The following is a 23,467-nucleotide window of genomic DNA, read 5'->3' as shown; positions in this document are numbered from 1 at the left end:
CATGATTATTTTCCCACCTACTTCTGTACATCTGCACCATTTTAAAGGTCTGTCTTGTACAGTTACAGTAAAGCAAAACCAGCGTACAAAATTGTCACCAAAGGTTTCGGACTGGTCTCCATAAGTCCACCTGAGGAGCCCTGATTCATCAGGTCTTCGTGAGCAGCTACATTAAAAACACGGAGTAAGCGAGAGATGATAGCCTGCACTAGAGTTCAGTAAGAAGCTCAGAGCTCAGTGAACAAGGAAAACGCTTTTTGCTGACACCCCTACAGTGAAGCTTGCTGTGGAGATGACTTTCAGAACAGAGAGAAGGATGAATGCAGCCAAACATCCAGAGGTTCCTCACAAAATCTGCTCCAGACTTCAGAGACGGGAAATTTAGAAGATGCACAGAATCAGAATACTTTATTAATCCTGAAGGAAATTATGTGAGTTACAGTTGCTCCAATACAGTAACAGACTAAACTAATTAAATACTACAATATGTTATGAGCCAAAGCAAACATTCAAGTAAATACTGGAGTGGTTTTTATGAGACTGATGATCTAACTCTACTCTGGGCAGAGCGTTTGCTAGACTGGAAGGAAAAATGGCAGTTTTATAATTTAAAGTCAAACTTCTATAACGTAAACACAGTTTTCCCTAAGACCCAACCTCTTGGTTTAAAAATGAAGCCAACATGCAAATGTCATGCAAAATGCTCTAATGCCCACTTCAGCCTGGCTCTGGCACCAAGTCAGTCCCCATAGACTGTTTGGTAAACTGTGTAACAACACAGAAAATTATGTTCATGGTAATATTTGTGAACGCAAATAATTTGGTTCTCTGTGATGAAGTTTTGGTGCATGAAAAGCTAAAGTGTAGTGTACTGTTTATTTATTCTAGCTATCTTAAGACTCAACCCTCTTATTGAAATACAAACACTTCCAGCTCAAATGTTACATTTTGAAAGTGAGGCATTAAAATGAAACTTTAAAAACAAAGAGGTGACACCGTGATGGCAGCATCAGTCTTTTATGTAGAGCCAAAGCTTCTCTGCAGTTTTCTGCACTTGCCTCCTTGTGCCTGTGCCATCCGGGAATCCTTTTGGTTCTTGCTTGTAGAGACGGAGCAGCTCAGACGCACCAGCAGTGCCTGTAGTTTGGATAGTTCTGGTTTACAAGGTAAATACTTTTCTTGGGGCTGAAAGCAGAGAGGGTGGTGAGCTACACCTACCAAATCCAGGCAATTCTGCACAAAAATAATATAAATGTGCAAAGAAGGAGAGTTAAATGAAATCTGATCGCTCCTTTTACTTCACTCTCATATTTAGAGTTCACATTCAAACACCTTAACTTAAAACATGAAATTTCACTTCATGCTATGGATAAAAACCTGTTTCAGTTTGAAATTGTTGCTTCAACTCAAAATAATACTGCAAGATGAGCGAGTCCTAACAGCCTAAAACTGAACAAGCTCAAGAAAAATACAGCAGTGAGTGAAGACAGCTAGGGATAAGTGGGAAGATGAGTAGATCTTCTTCATCAACTAACTAATCCTGAAGTAATCTCCAGCGTCACTAGCAGTATCTCATTTGATATGTTGGAGCGCCCCCAAATGGAGACTCATTGTAATGACATTTAGCAGTGCTCTCAGCTTTCTAAAACATGAGACAGGACTTGTGCCTGTTTATGTTGGAAAGAAAAGGCCACCAAATAATTTAAACTTTCACAATCTAATGAGCTTTGCTTCAGATTGGACCAAAACTTTTCTAATTGATCGTGCATAGTCTAAAGAAGATTTACCCCAGTGGTCAACATCTGTCAGCGTTTCTTAATGTCAACAAATGCAACTGTCCATAAAAATTATAAACAGAATCGGTGACAAAGGGCATGAGTATGACTTGTTGTTGGCAATGCAAAGCAGGCTCTTGCAACCGTTGAAAGGGATGTTGCTAGCAAGGGTTGCCAACATCTACCCTTCTTGAAAAACTGAACCAGGAACATAGAAATGGAAAGGACACAGCACTGATCAGGCCAGAAAAGGTTAAGGCGTCAGCTGTACCAGAAATAGAAGAAGAGTCAGACTCAACAAACTGGTTGGAAGCCTGATTGTTGGATTCCCTTTGGAGGCTCACAGACTAGAGACTGTCCAGCTCGTCATTTTCAGGCTGAACTGGAGACTGAGAGCTGTACGGCTAAAGTCGGCAGGAGCGAACAAGGCCGCTGGACTCAGTGAAGCTGGCTGGTGATCCCATCGTTGTCTGGGACCTCATGTTCTGGTAAACTACTGCTGTCACCTTGGAAGGAAAGAAGGCAGAGTTGGGGAAGACAGACGCTGAAATTCAGCAGACAAATGTTTTGTAAATAATTAAAGATTTAAACATAAGTTTTCAGAATTTATCATCAAAATGTTTAGTTTTACCTGACGCCCTGGACCTCCTCGCTCTGGCTCAGAGACAAAATGCTGCCCAGGCGGTAAAAACTTTTTTATGTGTGAAAAACAAGACACCACGGTGATTGGTCTAAACATTTTAGGGTGGCCTCAGGTCTGATGTTGGCTCAGGTTTTTTCTTCTGCAGCTTTCTGGGCATCTCCTTATTTGGAGCCGCCTCACCCATCACCATGGCAACCACCTCTTACCCTCAGGCAGACCTACATAAAGAGATAGACAGCTTCTCCAAGCCCAGAAATTTATGACCATGTTTAAGGTAAACATGGTCTGGTTAGGCAGAGAGGGGGGGGGGCTCCTCTCTGTTTAGTCAAACAATATCAGAGTAATATTAGCCTTACAGATAAACATAAATCCCAACACCACATTCACTCGTCTCTCGTTATAAAAGGAAATGTGTGTGCGAGCATACTTCCTCTCTCTTTAAACAGCCGTCAGTCATGCTGCTCTCCTCGTAAACACTGAGGAGATTCGACTGAGACTTCAGCTCCTGTTTCGATGTAAGTCTCAAAAACATTCTTCTACTTCCTGATCACAAAGCTAAAGATTGTTGATTATTAAACCGCCCTGTGTGGCAGGTCATCTGGACAGTTTATTAGGCTCGTAGCTTCAAAATAATCAGCATCATTTAATAAAAGCAAAAGGTTGTTTATTGATTCAGTCTCTCTTTATTATAGCCACGCATTCAATTTTACGTTTTTAATGTTTTTACATTTATTTTTTACATATTTATTTTTACATAAATATGGTTCTTGAAGTATAAATCAGGCTTTGAGGCAACATGCAGCTAATCGGGAAAATCTGAAGTTTTGAAAGAACTATTGCACAATACTGAATTGTTGCATAGTGAGAACAAGAAGAGGGAAGTTCTTTGTTCTGCTTTAGTCATACTTATAAGCTGCAGGATGAACAGCAGATCAACAGACTATAGTTTTACAAACTATTATGCAGAGACTTTACTCCAAAAAAGGCGGCAGGATGTTTTGGGGAAAAAATGGACAAATCTTTACGAGTGATTCAGAACGCAGCTGGATTCAGTCAAACGAACATACATAACAGTATTTTATGGGTCAAGCATCATTTCCTGCAATGTTACCGAGTCCCACTTACAATCTTTGAAAGGATTTAAACAGCAGCAGCCAGAAAGACAAGAGCTGAAGCTTCTCCACAACAGAAACAACCTCAATGTAACTTTTTTTTCACAAAGATATGTTTGGTATAGAATATATATGTAAACAGTGTAAAGATGGGCAAGAGAACAAACCAGCTGTTCTCCACAGAAACAGCCAAGGTGTACTCTCAGTTGCAGGGGAACAATATGAGAACAGCACCTCCGAGGCTGGAGATGCAACACTAGAAGAGGACTTGGGGCTTAGCACCCAATCTCGGGCGGGGTGATGATATCTCCCCCCGACCTGTCGTCATGGCTCCCCCTTGGTGTAGCATGTGTGTTGTGCCTCGTCAATCTCTACCCATGAGAGCAGTCCCATCTTCCAAATGTTGGAACACTGAGTTACTAGTTGTTTTACCATCACTGTGGATGTTGGTTATGGAAGAGTCCATAGTCTCTCATTCTATTCATGTAACCCCTTCCACTGGGGTTGAAGCATTCCAACAGCGCTCTACTTTAATCTCTTGCTCACCGATGCCTTCTTCTTCCAGGGGCCCACTTCTCATCAGGGCGTCCTGGTTCCTCAACACCTGACGTGGACCTTGTTGATCCGGGTGACGTCCGAGCCAGTATGGGTTCATATTTATCTCTCTCACTCATGTCTGCGGTAGGCTTGGTTAGCATAAGGGGGTCTAGCCTAGGACCCTTAACATGTTAATATTTTATAATGTTTATAAGCTGGACAGAAAAGCTGAAACTTAAAATACATCTGGTAAATAAGTGGCAATATTCTCTGTCATCAGGGAGCAGTGATGACGTCAGAGGACCTCTTAAACACTCTGGAAGATTTGGGAGATGAAGAGTTTAATAAATTCAAGTGGTTCCTGCAGCAGGAAGAGATCCTTGAAGACTTCCCGACCATCAAAAAGAGCCGACTTCAGGCAACAAGCACGTGGGACACCGTAGACCTGATGGTGCAGACATACAGACTTCCTGGAGCTGTTGAAGTGACCAGGAAGGTTTTAGAGAGGATCCACAGGAATGATCTGCTGGAGAGTTTCTCTGCCATCTCTGGAGCAGAAGGTCAGTCACAGGACGAGACAAACATGTTGTTTCTGCAGTCTGACCTAGTTTCACGTTCATTATCTCTGTCTGTCAGTGGATGTCAGCGATGGTGGGGAGACATCAGAGAAAAGAGGATCTTCCTCCTCTCAGACTCGGGATTCTTTTTCTCAGACCAATGAGAATAATGGTAATAATTTACTTTCCAGACATACAGTAATATGTTTGAAATAATATTAATTATTAGTTTCATTGTGATGTCTCTAACTGAGCACACGACGTGCAGTGTTGGGAAGGTTACTTTTAAAATGTATTCCACTACAGATTACAGATTACATGCCCCAAAATGTATTTTGTAACGTATTTCGTTACGTTACTCAATGAGAGTAACGTATTCTGAATACTTTGGATTTCTTAATATATTATTGGGCGACCGTGGCTCAGGGGGTTGGGAAGCGTATCTGTAACCGGAAGGTTGCCGGTTCGATCCCCGGGCTCTCTGTCCTGGTCGTTGTGTCCTTGGGCAAGACACTTTACCCTACTTGCCTACTGGTGTTGGCCAGAGGGGCCGATGGCGCGATATGGCAGCCTCGCTTCTGTCAGTCTGCCCCAGGGCAGCTGTGGCTACAACCGTAGCTGCCTCCACCAGTGTGTGAATGTGAGAGTGCATGAATAGTGGCATTGTAAAGCGCTTTGGGTGCCTTGAAAAGCGCTATATAAATCCAATCCATTATTATTATCATGCTTTTTACAACTACATGAATGTCCTATTGCTGTGTGATTTATTACTATTACTGAAGGTTACTCTCCACACCAACACCAACTAGATGTTTAAATCTTAATATAAATGAGTAACAGTAGGTGGACATTAGGTAAGGCTGCACTTTTTGCTGTGATCTCGTGTAGAAAACTATTCGGCGCGTATATAAAACAGGTCCGCGGCTCCGAACTGTAGTAAAGGGACCTCTGGCTGATACGTCGGGTTCGTGTCGGCTCGTAGCTGAAAACTAGCTTTACTTTGTTGTCTGGGTCAACTTTGCTAGCGAGAGACAGAGAGAGGCGTTGAAAGGCTGCTGCAACGGGACTTATTGTTTCAGAGGAAAACATGAACACAGTGTACAGTCGAGTCTTAATAGCTTACTCACAGCTGGGCTCGTCAGGCTCTCTGTTTGGCTGCAGTGGTTATTATTATATTTACATGCTTCCAGCTCCCATTTCTGCTCCGTGACAGCTCGTACTTTTCCTTTTTCTCCCTCCCTCGCTCACAGACACATCACGGGTCCATCCTCCCTGCAGCACGGACTACACTGCCCATCAGGCTCCATGCTTTAGGGCGATGCCTTCATATTAAATCATTTTTGTATAATAATTTTTTAGAATATATTTTCACATCATTATGCTGGAGGTGAGATTGAGACACAGGCATTAGAGCCTCCTGTGTTTTGTTTGGGTTTCCTCCGGCGTGGAATTACCAAAAATAGAGAGAGCACAGCCTAACATATGAAACAGGAAAAGACCGTGTAATCCATTTATTTCAACAAAGTAACTGTATTCTGAATACCACCTTTTACGGTAACTGTAACAGAATACAGTTACTCATATTTTGTCATTTTAAATACGTAATGCCGGTACATGTATTACGTTACTCTCCAACACTGATGAGGTGGTCTTTATTACAACCACATTCACCCATTTAAAGGACAAATTTCACAAATTAAAAAAACACACACTGATATTCTGTGCATTTTAAGAACTTTCTAACTATGATGCACACACTCACTGTCCAGTGGAATCACAGAGAACAATTTGGGTTCACTGTCTTACACAAGTTTTATTGACATGCAAACTGCAGGACTGAACCCACTGACATTTCATTTAGTAGATGACCTGGTCTATGGCCTAAGCCACAGCCACCCTGCTTCTAAACAATTTATATTGATCAAAGCCAGGAGTCCAGACATTTTTATTCGTCAAAGCAAGTTTTAGTTATTTCATTTACTATTTATTCCCAAAGTTCGGCATAGATGTGGATCGATCTCATGCACGGACAGGCACTGAGTTTGGGTTAAATGTGAGCTGGGAAGGAGCTCGATCTCTTGAACCCATTGCAGATTGTTTTGAAGGCCACAGAATATCGCAGATCTGGTGTGGAAGGAATTGGACCTGCTGTGAGAATTAGAATAGTGCCAGACCAAAATACCTCCAGAGATGGGTAAGGCTCAGGACCCAAACTCTTCCAGCTCTGCTGTGCTGGAGTTTCCAACAAAGAGCAAAAGGGTCATTTCTGTAAAACTTTGATTCAGTGCAAGTACATCTCCCATTGTTTTGTGTCCTTTCAGTTGGTGATGATTAAATGCAAGGCCTGCCAGATGGTCATCGAGATAGGCATCTCCGCACAAAAGCCTCACACTTTCTTTCTTTTCATTCATATTTGACACAGATGTGATGGTTCCAGTACCAGAGCCTCACCCCATCGCATCTTACCAACAGATGCTTCAATCAAACTTCCAGGACAAGTTTATGTGCGCACAAGAAGGTTGGGCAGAAGATAAACAGCGTCTGGTTGATATCTACACAGAGCTGTACATCACAGCTGGGTATGATGTACATATCAACACACAGCATGAGGTCCGGCAGATTGAGAAAGTATGGAAGCCAGCAGGGCCAGAGAAACCTATTAGACCCACAGACATGTTCAAACATCCTTCAGGAGACTACAGACCCATCAAAACAGTGATGACCAATGGAATCGCAGGAATTGGAAAAACTTTCCTTGTTCACAAGTTTGTTTTGGACTGGGCTGAACAAAGATCCAATCAAGATGTGCATCTGATTTTCCCCTTCACCTTCCGTCAGCTGAATCCTCTGAAGGGAGAAAAGTTCAGTTTGGCAGAGCTCATTCATGAATGCATCCCAGAAACTGTAGGCATCCCACAGGAGGCTCTTAATTACATCTTTACAGATGTTCAGTCATCAGGAATCACCAACTATGACAAGAGTAAATTCAAACTTCTGTTTGTGTTTGATGGGCTGGATGAGAGCCGCCTTCATCTCGACCTTCATTCTGAAGACATTCGCTCTGTCGATGTAACAAAGGCAGCTAAAACAGATGTCCTGCTGAGGAAACTCATCAATGGGAAACTGCTACGCTCTGCTCGCATCTGGGTAACCACACGGCCTGCAGCGGCCAATCAGATCCCTCGAGAGTTTATCAGCAGTACAACAGAGGTCAGGGGGTTCACAGACCCACAGAAAGAGGAGTACTTCAGGAAGAGATTCAAAGGTAAGGAGGAGGCTGACAAACTCATCTCCCATATCGAGACATCACGAAGCCTCCACATCATGTGCCACATCCCAGTCTTCTGCTGGATCACTGCAACAGTTCTGGAGGATGTGTTGAAAACCAGAGAGGGCGGAGAGCTGCCCAAGACTCTGACTGAGATGTACGCAGAGTTCCTGGTGTTTCAGATTGATCGGACAAAAGAAAAGTATGGCCCAGAGAAGAGCATTCAATACATTAAGTCATTAGCAAAATTGGCCTTTGAGCAGCTGGAAAAGGGCAACCTGATCTTCTATGAGAAGGATCTGAGAGAGAGCGGCATTGATTTCAGTGAAGCCTCGGTGTGCTCAGGAGTGTTCACAGAGATCTTCAAAGAAGATCGAGGAAGGAAAGGGAAAGACAAGATGTTCAGCTTCGTCCATTTGAGCGTTCAGGAGTTTCTGGCTGCTCTTTATGTGAGGATGTCGCTTAACAACAGTAACATAAATGTGATGCCATTGCCACAACCATCACTGAAAAACCTTTGGCTATTTTTCAGTAAAACTGCTTCAAAGAAAATCCACAGGAATTTCATTAACAGGGCCTTGCAGAGTCCAAATGGACACCTGGACTTGTTCCTTCGCTTCCTTCTGGGTCTTTCACTGCAGACCAATCAGGACAAACTACAGGACGTGCTGAGAAAAACAGACTGTAGTTCAGAGACCACTCAGAACACAGTTCAATATATCAAGAAGAAAATCAGTGAGAATGTGTCTGCAGAGAGAAACATCAATTTGTTTCACTGTCTGAATGAACTAAATGATTGTTCGTTAGTGGAGGAGATCCAACAGTATCTGAGTTCAGGATGCCTCTGCACCCATGAACTGACTCCAGCTCAGTGGTCAGCTCTGGTCTTCATCTTAGTGTCATCAGAAGAACATCTTAATGTTTTTGACCTGAAGAAATACTCTGCTTCCGAGGAAGCTCTTCTAAGACTATTGCCTGCGGTCAAAGCTTCCAACACAATAATGTAAGTGCACAAAACTACCACCCATCTAATAATGTAACTGTTATAATGTGTTTCTCGACCATTCAGCATAATCTCTGATTCTTAGCATTTACCCAAATGTATTTGTGGGAGTAAGAGTGATCAATGCAATACTGTTTAGTGTAATAAAGTTATTTGATTTCATTTGCCTAAAAGTTATAGTGACATCAGTAGTCAGCTCAGTCTTTGATTCTAATAGTAAAGAATACTTCACATATTTGAAGTTCAATTCAATTTCATATAGCACCTAATTGCAACTGCAGTTGCCTCAAGTAACTTTATATTGAAAGATAAAGACCCTACAATAATTAAGAGAAAACAGAAGACCCCCAAAATATAAAATATAACTAATGAGAGGTGTATAAACACCATGAAGAAGTTCATGAAGTCATTACTAGTTAATGTTAAAGGGATGGTTGGCTCAACAGAGCTCTGACTGTTTGTCAGCCTGGCTACAGTGCTAAAGAGAAACCTGGGGTTGTTCTTATTGTCTTCAATCAGTGATGAATAGTAAGATGTTCTGGATTTGCGGAGGGCTTTCTTATAAAGCAACAAACTATTTCTTCAGGCTAAATGATTAGCCTCTAAATTTGTGACACGCCATTTCCTCTCCACCTTACGAGTCATCTGCTTTAGGCTACGTGTTTGAGAATTATACCACGGAGTCAGGTACTTCTGATTTGAAGTTCTATTTTTCACAGGAGCTACAGTATGTCATTGATTGAAGCACAATCTGAAAGTTTTACATTGTACACCAGTGTTAGTGTTTGTCTGTGTGTTTTTTTTCTTTAAAATTGCATCCAGACTGAGTGGCTGCAACCTGACAGAGGAAAGCTGTAAAGTACTATCATCAGTTCTCAGCTCCAAGCCCTCCACTTTGATAGAGCTCGACATGAGTAACAATGACCTGCAGGATCCCGGGGTGACCTTGCTGGCGGCAGGACTGGAGAATCAACACTGCAAACTGGAGATTCTCAGGTCAGAGTTCAGAACAATGACAACAAACAGGACAAGGTGAAAACACAAAGTTAACAATCTGATGTAGTTACATACACACACCCACAACCACCTACACACACACAATGGACAAAAACAAATAACTGGCCAACTGTACCCTCATACACACAATAATAACATGGACTGAACCACCACTCACTACCATTAGCACTTTATACAGCCTCTATAGAAATCATCCACATATCTCACTGATCTTAACTGCACTACTGTAAATGCTGTATAGACAATGATTCTGTACAATATGGTAATTACCCATAATAGACCCATATTTTGTACCCTCATACTTATAATAGACCCATTCCTGTAATATACTTACATATCTATATTATTGCTAATATATATATTGTAATATATCTATAATATGGCAAAAGCACTTCTGAATAAACGCAAACTGCATTTCGTTGCCTTGTACTTGTGACATGTGCAATGACATAAAGTTGAATTCTATTCTATTCTATTCTATTCTATTCTAGTAAGATATACTTATATCTGTTCAGTCTCATCACTTAATTTAGTCATCAAAGCATGTGTGTGCTGGTCAGCAGCTCATGAGAGACTGAAAATACAGCAGTAGGCCTAAATAACTTCAGACTGGCTGACTGATGTAAGAGGATTACTTGTTTCCATGTGTACTTCATAGGATAAGATCTGCATATTATTATTTATTGACTAACTATTTTCTACAAACTCATCACTGCTGTTGGGGGAAATCTGAACACAATAAAATAAAATTTGAAAGCTTTGAGTGATACAGATTAGTCCTTAAAGATAGCGAAAACGAAGGTGATGGTTATGACCTATAAAGTGTTTTTTTGCTTCCAGACTGAGTGGCTGTAATCTGACAGAGGGAAGCTGTAAAACACTGTCATCAGTTCTCAGCTCCAAGCCCTCCACTTTGAGAGTGATCGACATGAGTAACAATGACCTGCAGGATTCAGGCCTGACTTTGCTGGCCACAGGACTGGAGAATCCACACTGCAAACTGGAGATTCTCAGGTCAGAGTTCAGCTTTGGTTCAACAGATAACCATATAAATGTGATTCAAAGCTTGTAGTAACAGTGATCAATTCTTGCAGAGACCATAAACAGCGGACAATTCAACAGGGATAAACTGCTGTTCTGAACCTGGCCTTTGATACGGTTAATCACTCAGTGGTTAAGTTATCTGAATTCTAATCTGCAATGTACAAAACTTGATTCAGTGTTTTTCTCTGAGAACTGTTAGTGTGCCAGGATAAAGTTAGAAATACCACCACTAAGGGGTCTTGGCATTACAGTAGTGCCACAGGGTTCGATCTTTGAGCCATTGCTGTTTACTGTATACAGTGGGGGAAATAATTATTTGATCCCCTGATGAATTTCCAGGAAGAGAAAGAATATTAACCAAAAATCCAGAGAAACAACATACATAAAAGTTAGACGCTGATATGCATGTCATTGGGTGAAAAAAAAAGTACACACACACATACATACATACATACATATATATATATATATACATATACATACATATATACATATACATACATATATATATATATACATATACATACATATATACATATACATACATATATATATATATATATACATATACATACATATATACATATACATACATATATACATATACATACATATATATATATATATACATATACATATACATATATATATATATACACATATGCATATACATATACATATACATACATATATATATACATATATACACATATACATATACATATATACATATACATATATATACATATACATATACATATATATATATATATACATATACATATACATATATACATATATATACATATACATATATATATATATACATATATATATACATATATACATATATACACATATATACATATATACACATATATATATATATATATATATATATATATATATATATATATATATATATATATATATATATATATATATATATATAAAAAACACCCAGCACGCCCCTGCGGGCGGTTTATCCTTCAAGCTCGGGTCCTCTACCAGAGGCCTGGGAGCTTGAGGGTCCTGCGCAGTATCTTAGCTGTTCCCAGGACTGCGCGCTTCTGGACAGAGATCTCCGATGTTGTTCCCGGGATCTGCTGGAGCCACTCGCCTAGCTTGGGAGTCACCGCACCTAGTGCTCCGATTACCACGGGGACCACCGTTACCTTCACCCTCCACATCCTCTCGAGCTTTTCTCTGAGCATTTGGTATTTCTCCAGCTTCTCGTGTTCCTTCTTCCTGATATTGCTGTCATTCGGAACCGCTACATCGATCACTACGGCCGTCTTCTTCTGTTTGTCTACCACCACTACGTCCGGTTGGTTAGCCACCACCATTTTGTCTGCAATGTTGCCTTCTGGTAGTTCAATCCCCTCAGTTCTGACTACCTTCACTCTCTTTGTTACCATTTGACTACACTTCTCCAGTCCAAACGACATTCCAATGTCATTGCTGTATAGCCTGGTAGTGTGGATCAGTGAATCGATGTCTCGTTCACTCTTGGCATACAGCTTGATGTCATCCAGGAGGTGGCTGACAACTGCTCCGTTCCGTAGTCGGTATCCGTAGCCAGTCTTGTTAATGATCTTACTGAGGGGGTTCAGGCCTATGCAGAACAGCAGTGGGGACAGAGCATCTCCTTGGTAGATCCCGCACTTGATGGTGACTTGTGCTATGGGCTTGGAGTTGGCCTCTAGTGTTGTACGGCACATCCCCATTGAGTTTCTGATGAAGGCTCTTAGGGTCCTGTTGATCTTGTACAATTCTAAGTATTCCAGTATCCAGCTGTGGGACATTGAGTCATAGGCCTTCTTATAATCAATCCAGGCAGTGCACAGGTTGGTCAGTCTGGTCTTGCAGTCTCGGCTGACTGTTCTGTCTACCAGTAGCTGGTGTTTTGCGCCTCTGGTATTCTTGCCAATCCCTTTCTGTGCCCCACTCATGTATTGACCCATGTGCCTGTTCATCTTAGCCGATATGATGCCTGACAGGAGCTTCCATGTAGTACTGTAGTTATTGGTCGGTAGTTGGATGGGACCGGTCCCTTCTAGGGGTCCTTGGGGATCAGAACCGTTCGACCTTCGGTTAGCCATTCCTGTCATGATCCTGGGTCCTTTCGACCCAGCATTTTGTGTTTTCTCTTCGTGAGTTTGGTTCTGTTCTTCCTCTGGTTAGTGTTTACTCTGTTCTGCCCGTGTGTTCCTGTATCTAGTCCGCGTTTCTTAGTTTGTGTCCTTTCATGTGCAAGTTCGTTTTATTGTGTAGGTCTGCGTCTTATGTGAGTATTTTCAGTTTGCCTCCCTAGTCTCGTCATGTTAATCACTCCCGGCTGTGTTTCCCACCTGTGTGTAATCTCCCTGTGTTTTCTGAGTGTATTTAAGTTGTGTTTTCTGTCTTAGTAGTGGCTGGTTTGTCTGTGTTGTTTCCCCTCGGTCTCCCTGCATCTCTCCGTATGTATTTCTCCGGACCTCCCTGCATCTTCGTTTCTGGTTTGTCTTATTAGTTTACCCAGTTTAGGTTTCTAGTTTCATGTTTTGCCACCCTTGCTGTTTGTATTGACCCACTATTATAAATAAAACACTCACCTGCACCAGAACTGCCGCCCTTTTGGTCCTTACTACAAATCCACACGGCTTGCCCCGCAAACCGTGACAATTCCGGGTGTCTCTAGTTAACTAGCAGCTGGTTCATTTGTGCTGCCAGACGCTCGTGGAGTGCAGTCAGCTTCTTCAGCCAGTAGGCGTGAACCATGTCTGGCCCTGGTGCTGTCCAACTCTTCATACTGGAGACCCTTTCTTGGATATCTGCCACTGTGATGGTTACTGGACCCTGTTCAGGGAGGTCGTTATGGTCTGCCCTCAGATCCACTAGCCACTGAGCATTGCCGTTATGGGTTGCGTCCTTCTCCCATATGCTCTTCCAGTATTGCTCCGTCTCCAGCCTTGGTGGTGCTGTTCTCTTATTATTGTTCCCTTGCCACTGAGAGTACACCTTTGCTGGTTCTGTGGAGAACAGCTGGTTTATTCTCCTGCCTTCTATCTCTCTGGTGTACCTCCTCAAGCGGCTATCCAAGGCTGTGAGTCTTTGCTTGGCAGTTTCCAAGGCCTCAGGTATGGACAGCTTGCTGTATTTCTTATGCACCTTCTTTGCCGCACCTTTCTGCAACTCTGTTAGTTGGCTAACCTCCCTCCGTGCTACTTTGATCTTGCTCTCTAGCCTCTTTCTCCATGGAGGGTACTGCCCCTTGTGGCTGTTCAACTTGTAGCCAAGCATCTCACTGATCACTGCTGCCGTATTGTAGATCAGCTTGTTAGTGTCGGTAATCGTGGTTGTAGGTATCGTCCGTAGTGCTGCATTAACATCATCTAGCAGACCTTCTGAGGGTACTTCACGTAGTCTTGGTAACCGGCTACGGGGTATCCAGGTTTCAAGCTTGGCCATTATCCTATTTTTCAGGTCAGTTCCTCTCGCACTCAACGATCCTTCTCCTATCGCACTTGGGGCTATGTACCCAATCTCGGGTGGGGGTGATGATATCTCCCCCCTGACCTGGCGTCCTGACTCCTCCTTGCCGTAGCATTTGTGTTGTACCTCGTCAATCTCTAGCTGTGATAGCAGTCCCTTCTTTCGAATGTTGGAACACTGAGCTACTAGTTGTTTCGCCGTCATTGTGGATGTTGGGTATCGAAGAATCCATAGGTCCCTCATCCTATACATGTAGCCCCTTCCGCCAGGGTTACTTGCATAGTAGCATTCCAACAACGCCCTGTTTTCGTCTCTTGCCCACCGATGCATTATCTTTAGAGAAAATCACTCAACCTTTTAGGTTTCTCTGTAACTCTGTAACTGAGAGGTGGAGCCTCAGACCCGTATACATTTGCATTCATTATAGTGCTGACCAGTGACTGTAGGAACACAGTCATTGCTTTGGAGAGTAGAAAAGCAATTTCCCCCTTTTTTGGTAAAAAAAAAAATCCTGGAAATGACCTTAATGTGAGAAACAGAAATACATTTATTAATTAATAATCAATAAACAGCTTTGTTTAACCAAAGTAATTTTACAAAAACTATCCATCCATCCATCCATCCATCTTCATCCGCTTTATCCGAGGCCGGGTCGCAGGGGCAGCAGCCTAAGCAGAGAAGCCCAGACCGCCCTCTCCCCAACCACCTCCTCCAGCTTATCCGGGGGAACACCAAGGCGTTCCCAGGCCAGCTGAGAGATATAATCTCTCCAGCGTGTCCTGGGTCTGCCCCGGAGCCTCCTCCCGGTGGGACATGCCCGGAACACCTCACCCAGGAGGCGCCCAGGAGGCATCCTTGTCAGATGCCTGAACCACCTCAGCTGGCTCCTTTCGATGTGAAGGAGCAGCGGCTGCTCTACTCTGAGCCCCTCCCGGATGGCCGAACTTCTCACCCTATCTCTAAGGGAGAGGCCAGCCACCCTTCGGAGGAAGCTCATTTCTGCCGCTTGTATCCGCGATCTCGTTCTTTTGGTCACTACCCACAGCTCGTGGCCATAGGTGAGGGTAGGGACATAGATCGACCGGTAAATTGAGAGCTTCGCTTTTACACTCAGCTCCCTCTTCACCATGACGGACCGGTGCAGCGTCCGCATCACTGCAGCTGCAGCCCCAATCCGTCTGTCGATCTCCGGCTCCCTTCTCCCATCACTCGCGAACAAGACCCCGAGATACTTGAACTCCTCCACTTGGGGCAGGAACTTGTTATGCTGCAATAGACGTAGGCTGCCAGGTGATTCCCATGATGCACTGGGTGTTTCTTCTTCACTCACTATGTGTTAATAGACCTGTCTGCACTGAATCATACCTGTTATTAATCTCTGTCTTCCTTCTCTCACCCTAACCAATCACAGCAGATGGCCCCGCCCCTCCCTGAGCCTGGTTCTGTCGGAGGTTTCTTCCTGTTAAAAGGGAGTTTTTCCTTCCCACTGTTGCCAAAGTGCTTGCTCATAGGGGGTCATATGATTGTTGGGTTTTTCTCTGTATCTGTTATTGTAGGGTCTACCTTACAGCATAAAGCGCCTTGAGGCGACTGTTGTTGTGATTTGGTGCTTTATAAATAAAATTGAATTGAATTGTATATTTGTGTTGTTTTCCAGTTGTTATGTGCCAGTGTGTAAGTGAATTACACATAATTCCTTGTGTTTGTCTCTAGGTTGTCAGGCTGTCTAATCACAGAGGAAGGCTGCACTTCCTTGTCCTCTACTCTGAGGTCCCACCCCTCACACTTGAGAGAGCTAGACCTGAGCTACAATCATCCAGGAGATTCAGGAATTACGCTTTTGTCTGCTGTACTGGAGGAGCCAAGCTGCCGACTGGACACTCTCAGGTGTGACCCACAGATGACATTCGTTCGTGCTAGACAGATAACCAGCTATAATATAGATGAAAATGAGCGTTGAACCCCCAGTTTGCTTCATCTATAAATAGATTGGTCAACACAAAGGAGTATTTTACACAAAGATTTGCCAAAATCAGATGCGCTACATTACCCAGAGTATTCACTCGTCTACCTTCACACACACACATAACAGCTTCAATTCTGTTGGAAAGGCTTCCCACAAGTGTGTTTGTGGGGATTTTTGACCATTTCTCTAGAAGTGCATTTGTTAAGTCAGACACTAGTGTTGGCTCATAGTCTCTGCTCTAATTACTCCCAAAGATGTTCTTTCAGGTTGAGGTCAAGACTCTGTGCAGGCCACGTCTTTGTGGACCTTGGTTTGTGCTCTGGTATTCAGTCATGTAGGAACTGAAAGGAGCCATGCCCAAACTACCTCTGTGATCAGCCTTAGCCTAAAAAATTTAGTGAGGTTTAATCACCAGAGAATGTGGCATAAAAAGAGGTGGAGCCAAAACTGTGCGCTATACAGGGAGTGCAGAATTATTAGGCAAGTTGTATTTTTGAGGAATAATTTTATTATTGAACAACAACCATGTTCTCAATGAACCCAAAAAACTCATTAATATCAAAGCTGAATGTTTGTGGAAGTAGTTTTTAGTTTGTTTTTAGTTTGAGCTATTTTAGGGGGATATCTGTGTGTGCAGGTGACTATTACTGTGCATAATTATTAGGCAACTTAACAAAAAACCAATATATACCCATTTCAATTATTTATTTTTACCAGTGAAACCAATATAACATCTCCACATTCACAAATATACATTTCTGACATTCAAAAACAAAACAAAAACAAATCAGCGACCAATATAGCCACCTTTCTTTGCAAGGACACTCAAAAGCCTGCCATCCATGGATTCTGTCAGTGTTTTGATCTGTTCACCATCAACATTGCGTGCAGCAGCAACCACAGCCTCCCAGACACTGTTCAGAGAGGTGTACTGTTTTCCCTCCTTGTAAATCTCACATTTGATGATGGACCACAGGTTCTCAATGGGGTTCAGATCAGGTGAACAAGGAGGCCATGTCATTAGTTTTTCTTCTTTTATACCCTTTCTTGCAGCCACGCTGTGGAGTACTTGGACGCGTGTGATGGAGCATTGTCCTGCATGAAAATCATGTTTTTCTTGAAGGATGCAGACTTCTTCCTGTACCACTGCTTGAAGAAGGTGTCTTCCAGAAACTGGCAGTAGGACTGGGAGTTGAGCTTGACTCCATCCTCAACCCGAAAAGGCCCCACAAGCTCATCTTTGATGATACCAGCCCAAACCAGTACTCCACCTCCACCTTGCTGGCGTCTGAGTCGGACTGGAGCTCTCTGCCCTTTACCAATCCAGCCACGGGCCCATCCATCTGGCCCATCAAGACTCACTCTCATTTCATCAGTCCATAAAACCTTAGAAAAACCAGTCTTGAGATATTTCTTGGCCCAGTCTTGACGTTTCAGCTTGTGTGTCTTGTTCAGTGGTGGTCGTCTTTCAGCCTTTCTTACCTTGGCCATGTCTCTGAGTATTGCACACCTTGTGCTTTTGGGCACTCCAGTGATGTTGCAGCTCTGAAATATGGCCAAACTGGTGGCAAGTGGCATCTTGGCAGCTGCACGCTTGACTTTTCTCAGTTCATGGGCAGTTATTTTGCGCCTTGGTTTTTCCACACGCTTCTTGCGACCCTGTTGACTATTTTGAATGAAACGCTTGATTGTTCGATGATCACGCTTCAGAAGCTTTGCAATTTTGAGACTGCTGCATCCCTCTGCAAGATATCTCACTATTTTTGACTTTTCTGAGCCTGTCAAGTCCTTCTTTTGACCCATTTTGCCAAAGGAAAGGATGTTGCCTAATAATTCTGCACTCCCTGTAGTCAGTGGTAAAAGTGTTTTCTACTAAATTAGTTAGTAACTGCTTTTTCATACTTCATCACCAGTATTGAGACTAATGCATTATTAAGTAACGCGTTACAGTAACTACGTTATTATTGTGGTAACGAGCACTAAAAAATCAGAAACGCGTTAATCGTTACTGGGATTTAGATAGGCTCGTTAGTCGTTACTTCGTGCGGTGGCAATCGCGGAGCTTCCACAGATTCAGTAACATTAGCAAGTGGTGGAGGCCAGCAGGTGGATGAGGTAAAGGGGAGGCAGGAGGAGGAGGAGTGATGGCAAAGCAGCTGGTTAAACGTATTGCACTCAGACATTCTCATAGAGGCTAATCTGTAAGTGCTTCTCAGCCTGCACCTGCTCAACATTTGCATTCCCCACTCCATCATTTCCAGAAAAGGGAAGAGTGCTCGAAAGCCTCTCCTGAGTGCTGACGTGCTAAAGCTGTTATTTGACATTAAGAAAAAGACTGCATGTCCCCAAGTGTTGCCTGTGGGAGTGGAAACAGTAGCAATATATTTTTTTTAGCTTCATGATGAGTTTTCTGAGTGTTTTTAATGATTTTGTTTCTTCATCCAGGCTGGAACATTGTGGAAAGCAGAGACTGAAACCCAGACTGAAGAAGTGTGAGTGTTTGTTCACTTTGATCATACTGGAAAAAAAAACTGTCAGTTCCTCCATCCATCTTCTTCTTCTTCTTCTGCGGTGTGATTGCAGCGGTCAGCAGCCTAAGCAGAGGAGTCCAGACACCACTTTCTACCTCCTAATCAGGCCCCATCTTATCTTAATGACCTTGTAGTACCATATCACCCTATTAGAGCACTTCGCTCTCGCTCTGCAGGCCTACTTGTTGTTCCTAGAGTATTTAAAAGTAGAATGGGAGGCAGAGCCTTCAGTTTTCAGGCCCCTCTTCTGTGGAACCAGCTTCCAGTTTGGATTCAGGAGACAGACACTATCTCTACTTTCAAGATTAGGCTTCAAACTTTCCTTTTTGCTAAAGCATATAGTTAGGGCTGGACCAGGTGACCCTGAATCCTCCCTTAGTTATGCTGCAATAGACATAGGCTGCCGGGGATTCCCATGATGCACTGGGTGTTTCTTCTTCACTCACTATGTGTTAATAGACCTCTCTGCGCTGAATAATACCTGTTATTAACCTCTGTCTCTCTTCCACAGGATGTCTTTATCCTGTCTTCCTTCTCTCACCCTAACCAATCACAGCAGATGGCCCCGCCCCTCCCCGAGCCTGGTTCTGCTGGAGGTTTCTTCCTGTTAAAAGGGAGTTTTTCCTCCCCACTGTCATCAAAGTGCTTGCTCATAGGGGGTCATATGACTGTTGGGTTTTACTCTGTATCTATTATCGTAGGCTCTACTGTACAATATAAAGCGCCTTGAGGCGACTGCTGTTGTGATTTGGTGCTGTATAAAAAATTGAATTGAATCCAGTAGTAACACTTTGGATTCAGGAGGAACGATTTTAATCCTTTTTGTAGAACGCTGGACCAAATCTCTGTCCTCTGTGTTTAGGAGCCATTCAGTCCCTGTGCTACACACCCGAGCTTGGTGTGCATCACTGGAAATGAGTCGGACTCATTTTCACTGGGATTCTGTCCATTGACACCGATGCTGTTCATAATTTCTATGGGCAGATTTTCCTGTTAACTGCACGGTCAGGTGGTGGCCCCCAGCTCAAACTGGAGTGGTTCACAGCTGAGTGTGAAGTGGCAAACATACAGATCAGCTGCTGCTCCAGGTTTCACTTGAAGTCTGCTCTACAACCAAATTAATCCAAGTCTGTAGGTGTCCAACAAAACAAAACCACAAATTCAATTTCAATAAAACTTGAAGTTTACCTTAAATTAAATTAAACATTCATTGTCAGGTGAATGGTGGCACAGGAGGCTGTACCTGCGTGAGCTCTGCTTCACCTTCATAACTCCAGCGGCTGAGCTGGAACCTTTTGTTTGTTGTTTTTTGACAAACTCCTAAAATAAACGGAGCTTTCATTGATCATTTATTTCAAGCACATGCGTACATATATACAAGATAGAGCATATATAAAGGAAGGAAAATATTGTCTTCTAGTACATCAGGTGCTCGAAAAGGAGTGGGAAAAGTAATACTCTACACATATTCATAGCTCAGTCATGTAGTTGTGCAGCTTCTTCCTGAGTGTATGTAATGTTTTATACCAGTGATAACTGTTCAAATCATATTAGACGTACACAGAAAACACCTCTTGTAGCTTAATGCTGTTCTCATCCCTGTACAGACTGAAAACCATATCTTTATACATTGATTTAATGTATTATAGTGTAATGTATTGTACTGATTTTATTGCATCTTTTCCATTAGTACCTACGACTCAGTACTTTTGGTCGGCGGGGTTCCAAACGAGCCGAGCAGGTACTAAAATGTGAAATCATTAGACTCTGTGCCACTGATTGGCTGGTCAATAATGTCACTCAATGACTCATGAGAGCGTCTCGTTCACGGAAATAAAACCACAATATCTGAAACCTGACAACAAGGGAAATGGCCCCAAAAACAATGCTGTGATCAACGAGTCTGACGAAAGCCACAGCCTGAGCTTTGACGTCTACCTTTGTTGTAGCGTTCGTGTCGCAAAATAATTACGTCACGGGACGCGCAGACGCATCGCTATGACAACAAGCACTTACACTGGGTTGTAATGGAAACCCATGTGTGTTTCGAAGGCAAAAAAAGAAGAACTTTATAATAAATTTGTTAGTTATCTTAGCTAAATTTTATTTCCACAAATGCAAATACAGTAACCAAAAGCCTCATTTTAAACACTACTATAATGATAATCTTACATAAAAATTGATCGGTGGATCACTTAATAAAAAGGCTATAAAAACAATTACTATTTGCACTAATTACAAATTATTTGAATGAATGTAACTTTTTATGTTGCACCCCCTGGATATGTTAATTATGTTCCATACTGTATGCACTGTCTGTATACTGATGCTCAATAAAGTTTTTGGGAAAAAAGGGGAAAACAATTCATCGACTGTGCCTTTTAAATCAAAAGCTGGTGTGTCTTCAGGTAACTGTCAGTTTGACTGAAGATCCAAACGGATTCGCCGGTCAGGTTTTACCTGGTGAACAGTCTCTGCATAAAGCAGCAGGTGAAGCTACCAAGTGACAGATAATAAACTACTGCTGTGTTTTTTCTCCATCAGATTTCTGTGAGCTCACACTGGACACAAACACGGTGAACAGGAATGTCGTGGTGTATTACAACACGGTGATGAAAGGGCTGAGGTGGAAGCAACCATACCGTGATCATCCAGAGAGGTTTGACTGCTGTCAGCTGCTGTGCACAAATGGTCTAACTGGTCGCTGTTACTGGGAGGTCGAGTGGAGAGGAGGGGTTTATGTAGCAGTGAGTTACAAAGGAATCCGAAGGAGAGGAAAGGGTGCCGAATGCTGGTTTGGATGGAATAACCAGTCGTGGAGTATCTTCTGCTCTCCTGTTGATGGTTACTCTGTCTGGCATGACAGGAGAAGAACTGTGCTCTCCTCAGTCCCCTTCTCCTTCATCTTTAACAGAGTAGCAGTATACTTGGACTGGCCTGCAGGCACTCTGTCCTTCTACAAAGTAACCTCTGACTCACTGTTCCACCTCCACACCTTCACCACCACATTCACCGAGCCGGTGTATCCTGGATTTGGGTTCTGGCTTGCCGGTTCCACAGTGTCTCTGTGTTAACTGTGGAATAAAATCTCCTCGTTTCCCCAAACCGGAGATGTTTGACCTGTGGCTGCTGTATAGGCAGATTTCCACGAGCAGTTTGCACATGTTTGTATCACATGTGTTTTACATAGAGTGATATGAGCAGCCAAACAGGTACACGCATGCCTTTAGACCAGGGGTGGGCAATCTCAGTCCACGAGGGCCAGTGTCCCTGCAGGTTTTAGATGTGTCCTCGAACCAACACAGCTGATTTAAATGGCTAAATTAGCTCCTCAACATGTCCTGAAGTTCTCCAGAGGCCTGGTAACGAACTAATCATGTGATTCAGGTGTGTTGACCCAGGGTGAGATCTAAAACCTGCAGGGACACCGGCCCTCGTGGACTGAGATTGCCCACCCCTGCTTTAGACAGTGATTGAAACCAGAGTACAGACAGAACGCCCCCTGGTGTCAGACTACATTTTCTATTTGTATTTACTTCAGGGGTAACCCTAACACCTGGTGACCAAACCTGCTTTTTAAGAATACATATTTTAAACTTGTCAGATCCTTTTGGTGGTTAACCTTGAAGGTTTTGTATGAAAGCCAAAAGCAGCACATACGATCTGTAAAAAACAACAACAACAAAATCAATGTAAAGCTAGTTACTTTATCCTTATTAAACACATCGAGCTATGTCTACCATGATATGAATCTAAATATATTTTTCAAATAAATACAAGTTATTTTATATATAAAATTGTGTTTTTTGAGTTTTTCATTGAATAATAAAGATCTTAATGAAGTTCCTGTTGTTGAAGATAAACTGAACATTTAAATAGATTTTATTATATCTTAGAATTCAAAGAACAAAGACACATTTTGGGTGATAATCAGATTTTAGATAAAGTTCCATTAAAGACGATGTGCCAAGTTTTAGCTTGAATTTGAATATGTTCACATCCGTGTTGATTTGTCTTCATCTCTTTCTGAAAGTTTTTCCATCAGTTTGGTCCTAAGCAGTGAAACATAATCAGCTACTGAAGAGGAAACAGCTTTTTGTCCTGACACTCTTTACTGAGGAAGTGTGGCTGGTGAGCGACGATCATGCTTTTCTCCTTCAGCAGCTGCATCATCTGTTCCTGCTCGACCTGCTGATTTAGAAAGTGTCTCACCTGTTTCTTCACCAGAGCTACTTTAGTTAGTATTAAACCCGATTCTTTTATCCCCAGTACTGGACAGAGAAAACCCGACTCAGTGTGGTCAAAGCTCAAAGAATCATCTTTATTCTACATTTCCGGAAAAGGAGAGCTGCAGACACTAGCAAGCATCCACAGGTCTAAAGCATTACAAGCTGAATGGGCGTAATATAGTTCTGTTATACGTCACACATAGTCACACATAGTTTCGATCAAAACGACTCTGCCTAGTTTCACTTTTCTGTCTGCATCGCTTCCTGTTCTCTGCACAAAGCAGAGCTTCCTGTCTTAGACAGTACTCTGT

At 42.6% G+C, this 23,467-nt stretch overlaps 1 protein-coding gene across 1 annotated transcript; it reads left to right on the top strand.

The window, feature by feature from the left end:
- The first annotated feature begins 2,870 nt into the window (after positions 1-2,870).
- Positions 2,871-22,154, top strand: LOC113023493 (NACHT, LRR and PYD domains-containing protein 12-like). Its single transcript, XM_026169536.1, has 10 exons — positions 2,871-2,933; positions 4,096-4,173; positions 4,348-4,627; positions 4,704-4,796; positions 7,047-8,895; positions 9,718-9,891; positions 10,753-10,926; positions 16,144-16,317; positions 18,842-18,888; positions 21,472-22,154. The coding sequence occupies exons 3-10, from the start codon at positions 4,357-4,359 to the stop codon at positions 21,999-22,001; spliced, it is 3,312 nt and encodes a 1,103-aa protein (XP_026025321.1). The 5' UTR covers positions 2,871-2,933; positions 4,096-4,173; positions 4,348-4,356; the 3' UTR covers positions 22,002-22,154.
- Positions 22,155-23,467: the final 1,313 nt, after the last annotated feature.

This window comes from Astatotilapia calliptera, chromosome 6 (genome assembly GCF_900246225.1).
Source record: "Astatotilapia calliptera chromosome 6, fAstCal1.2, whole genome shotgun sequence".
Taxonomy (NCBI): Eukaryota; Metazoa; Chordata; class Actinopteri; order Cichliformes; family Cichlidae; genus Astatotilapia; species Astatotilapia calliptera.
Note: the sequence above shows the minus strand (reverse complement) of the source record. Positions and strands in the feature narration are given on the sequence as shown.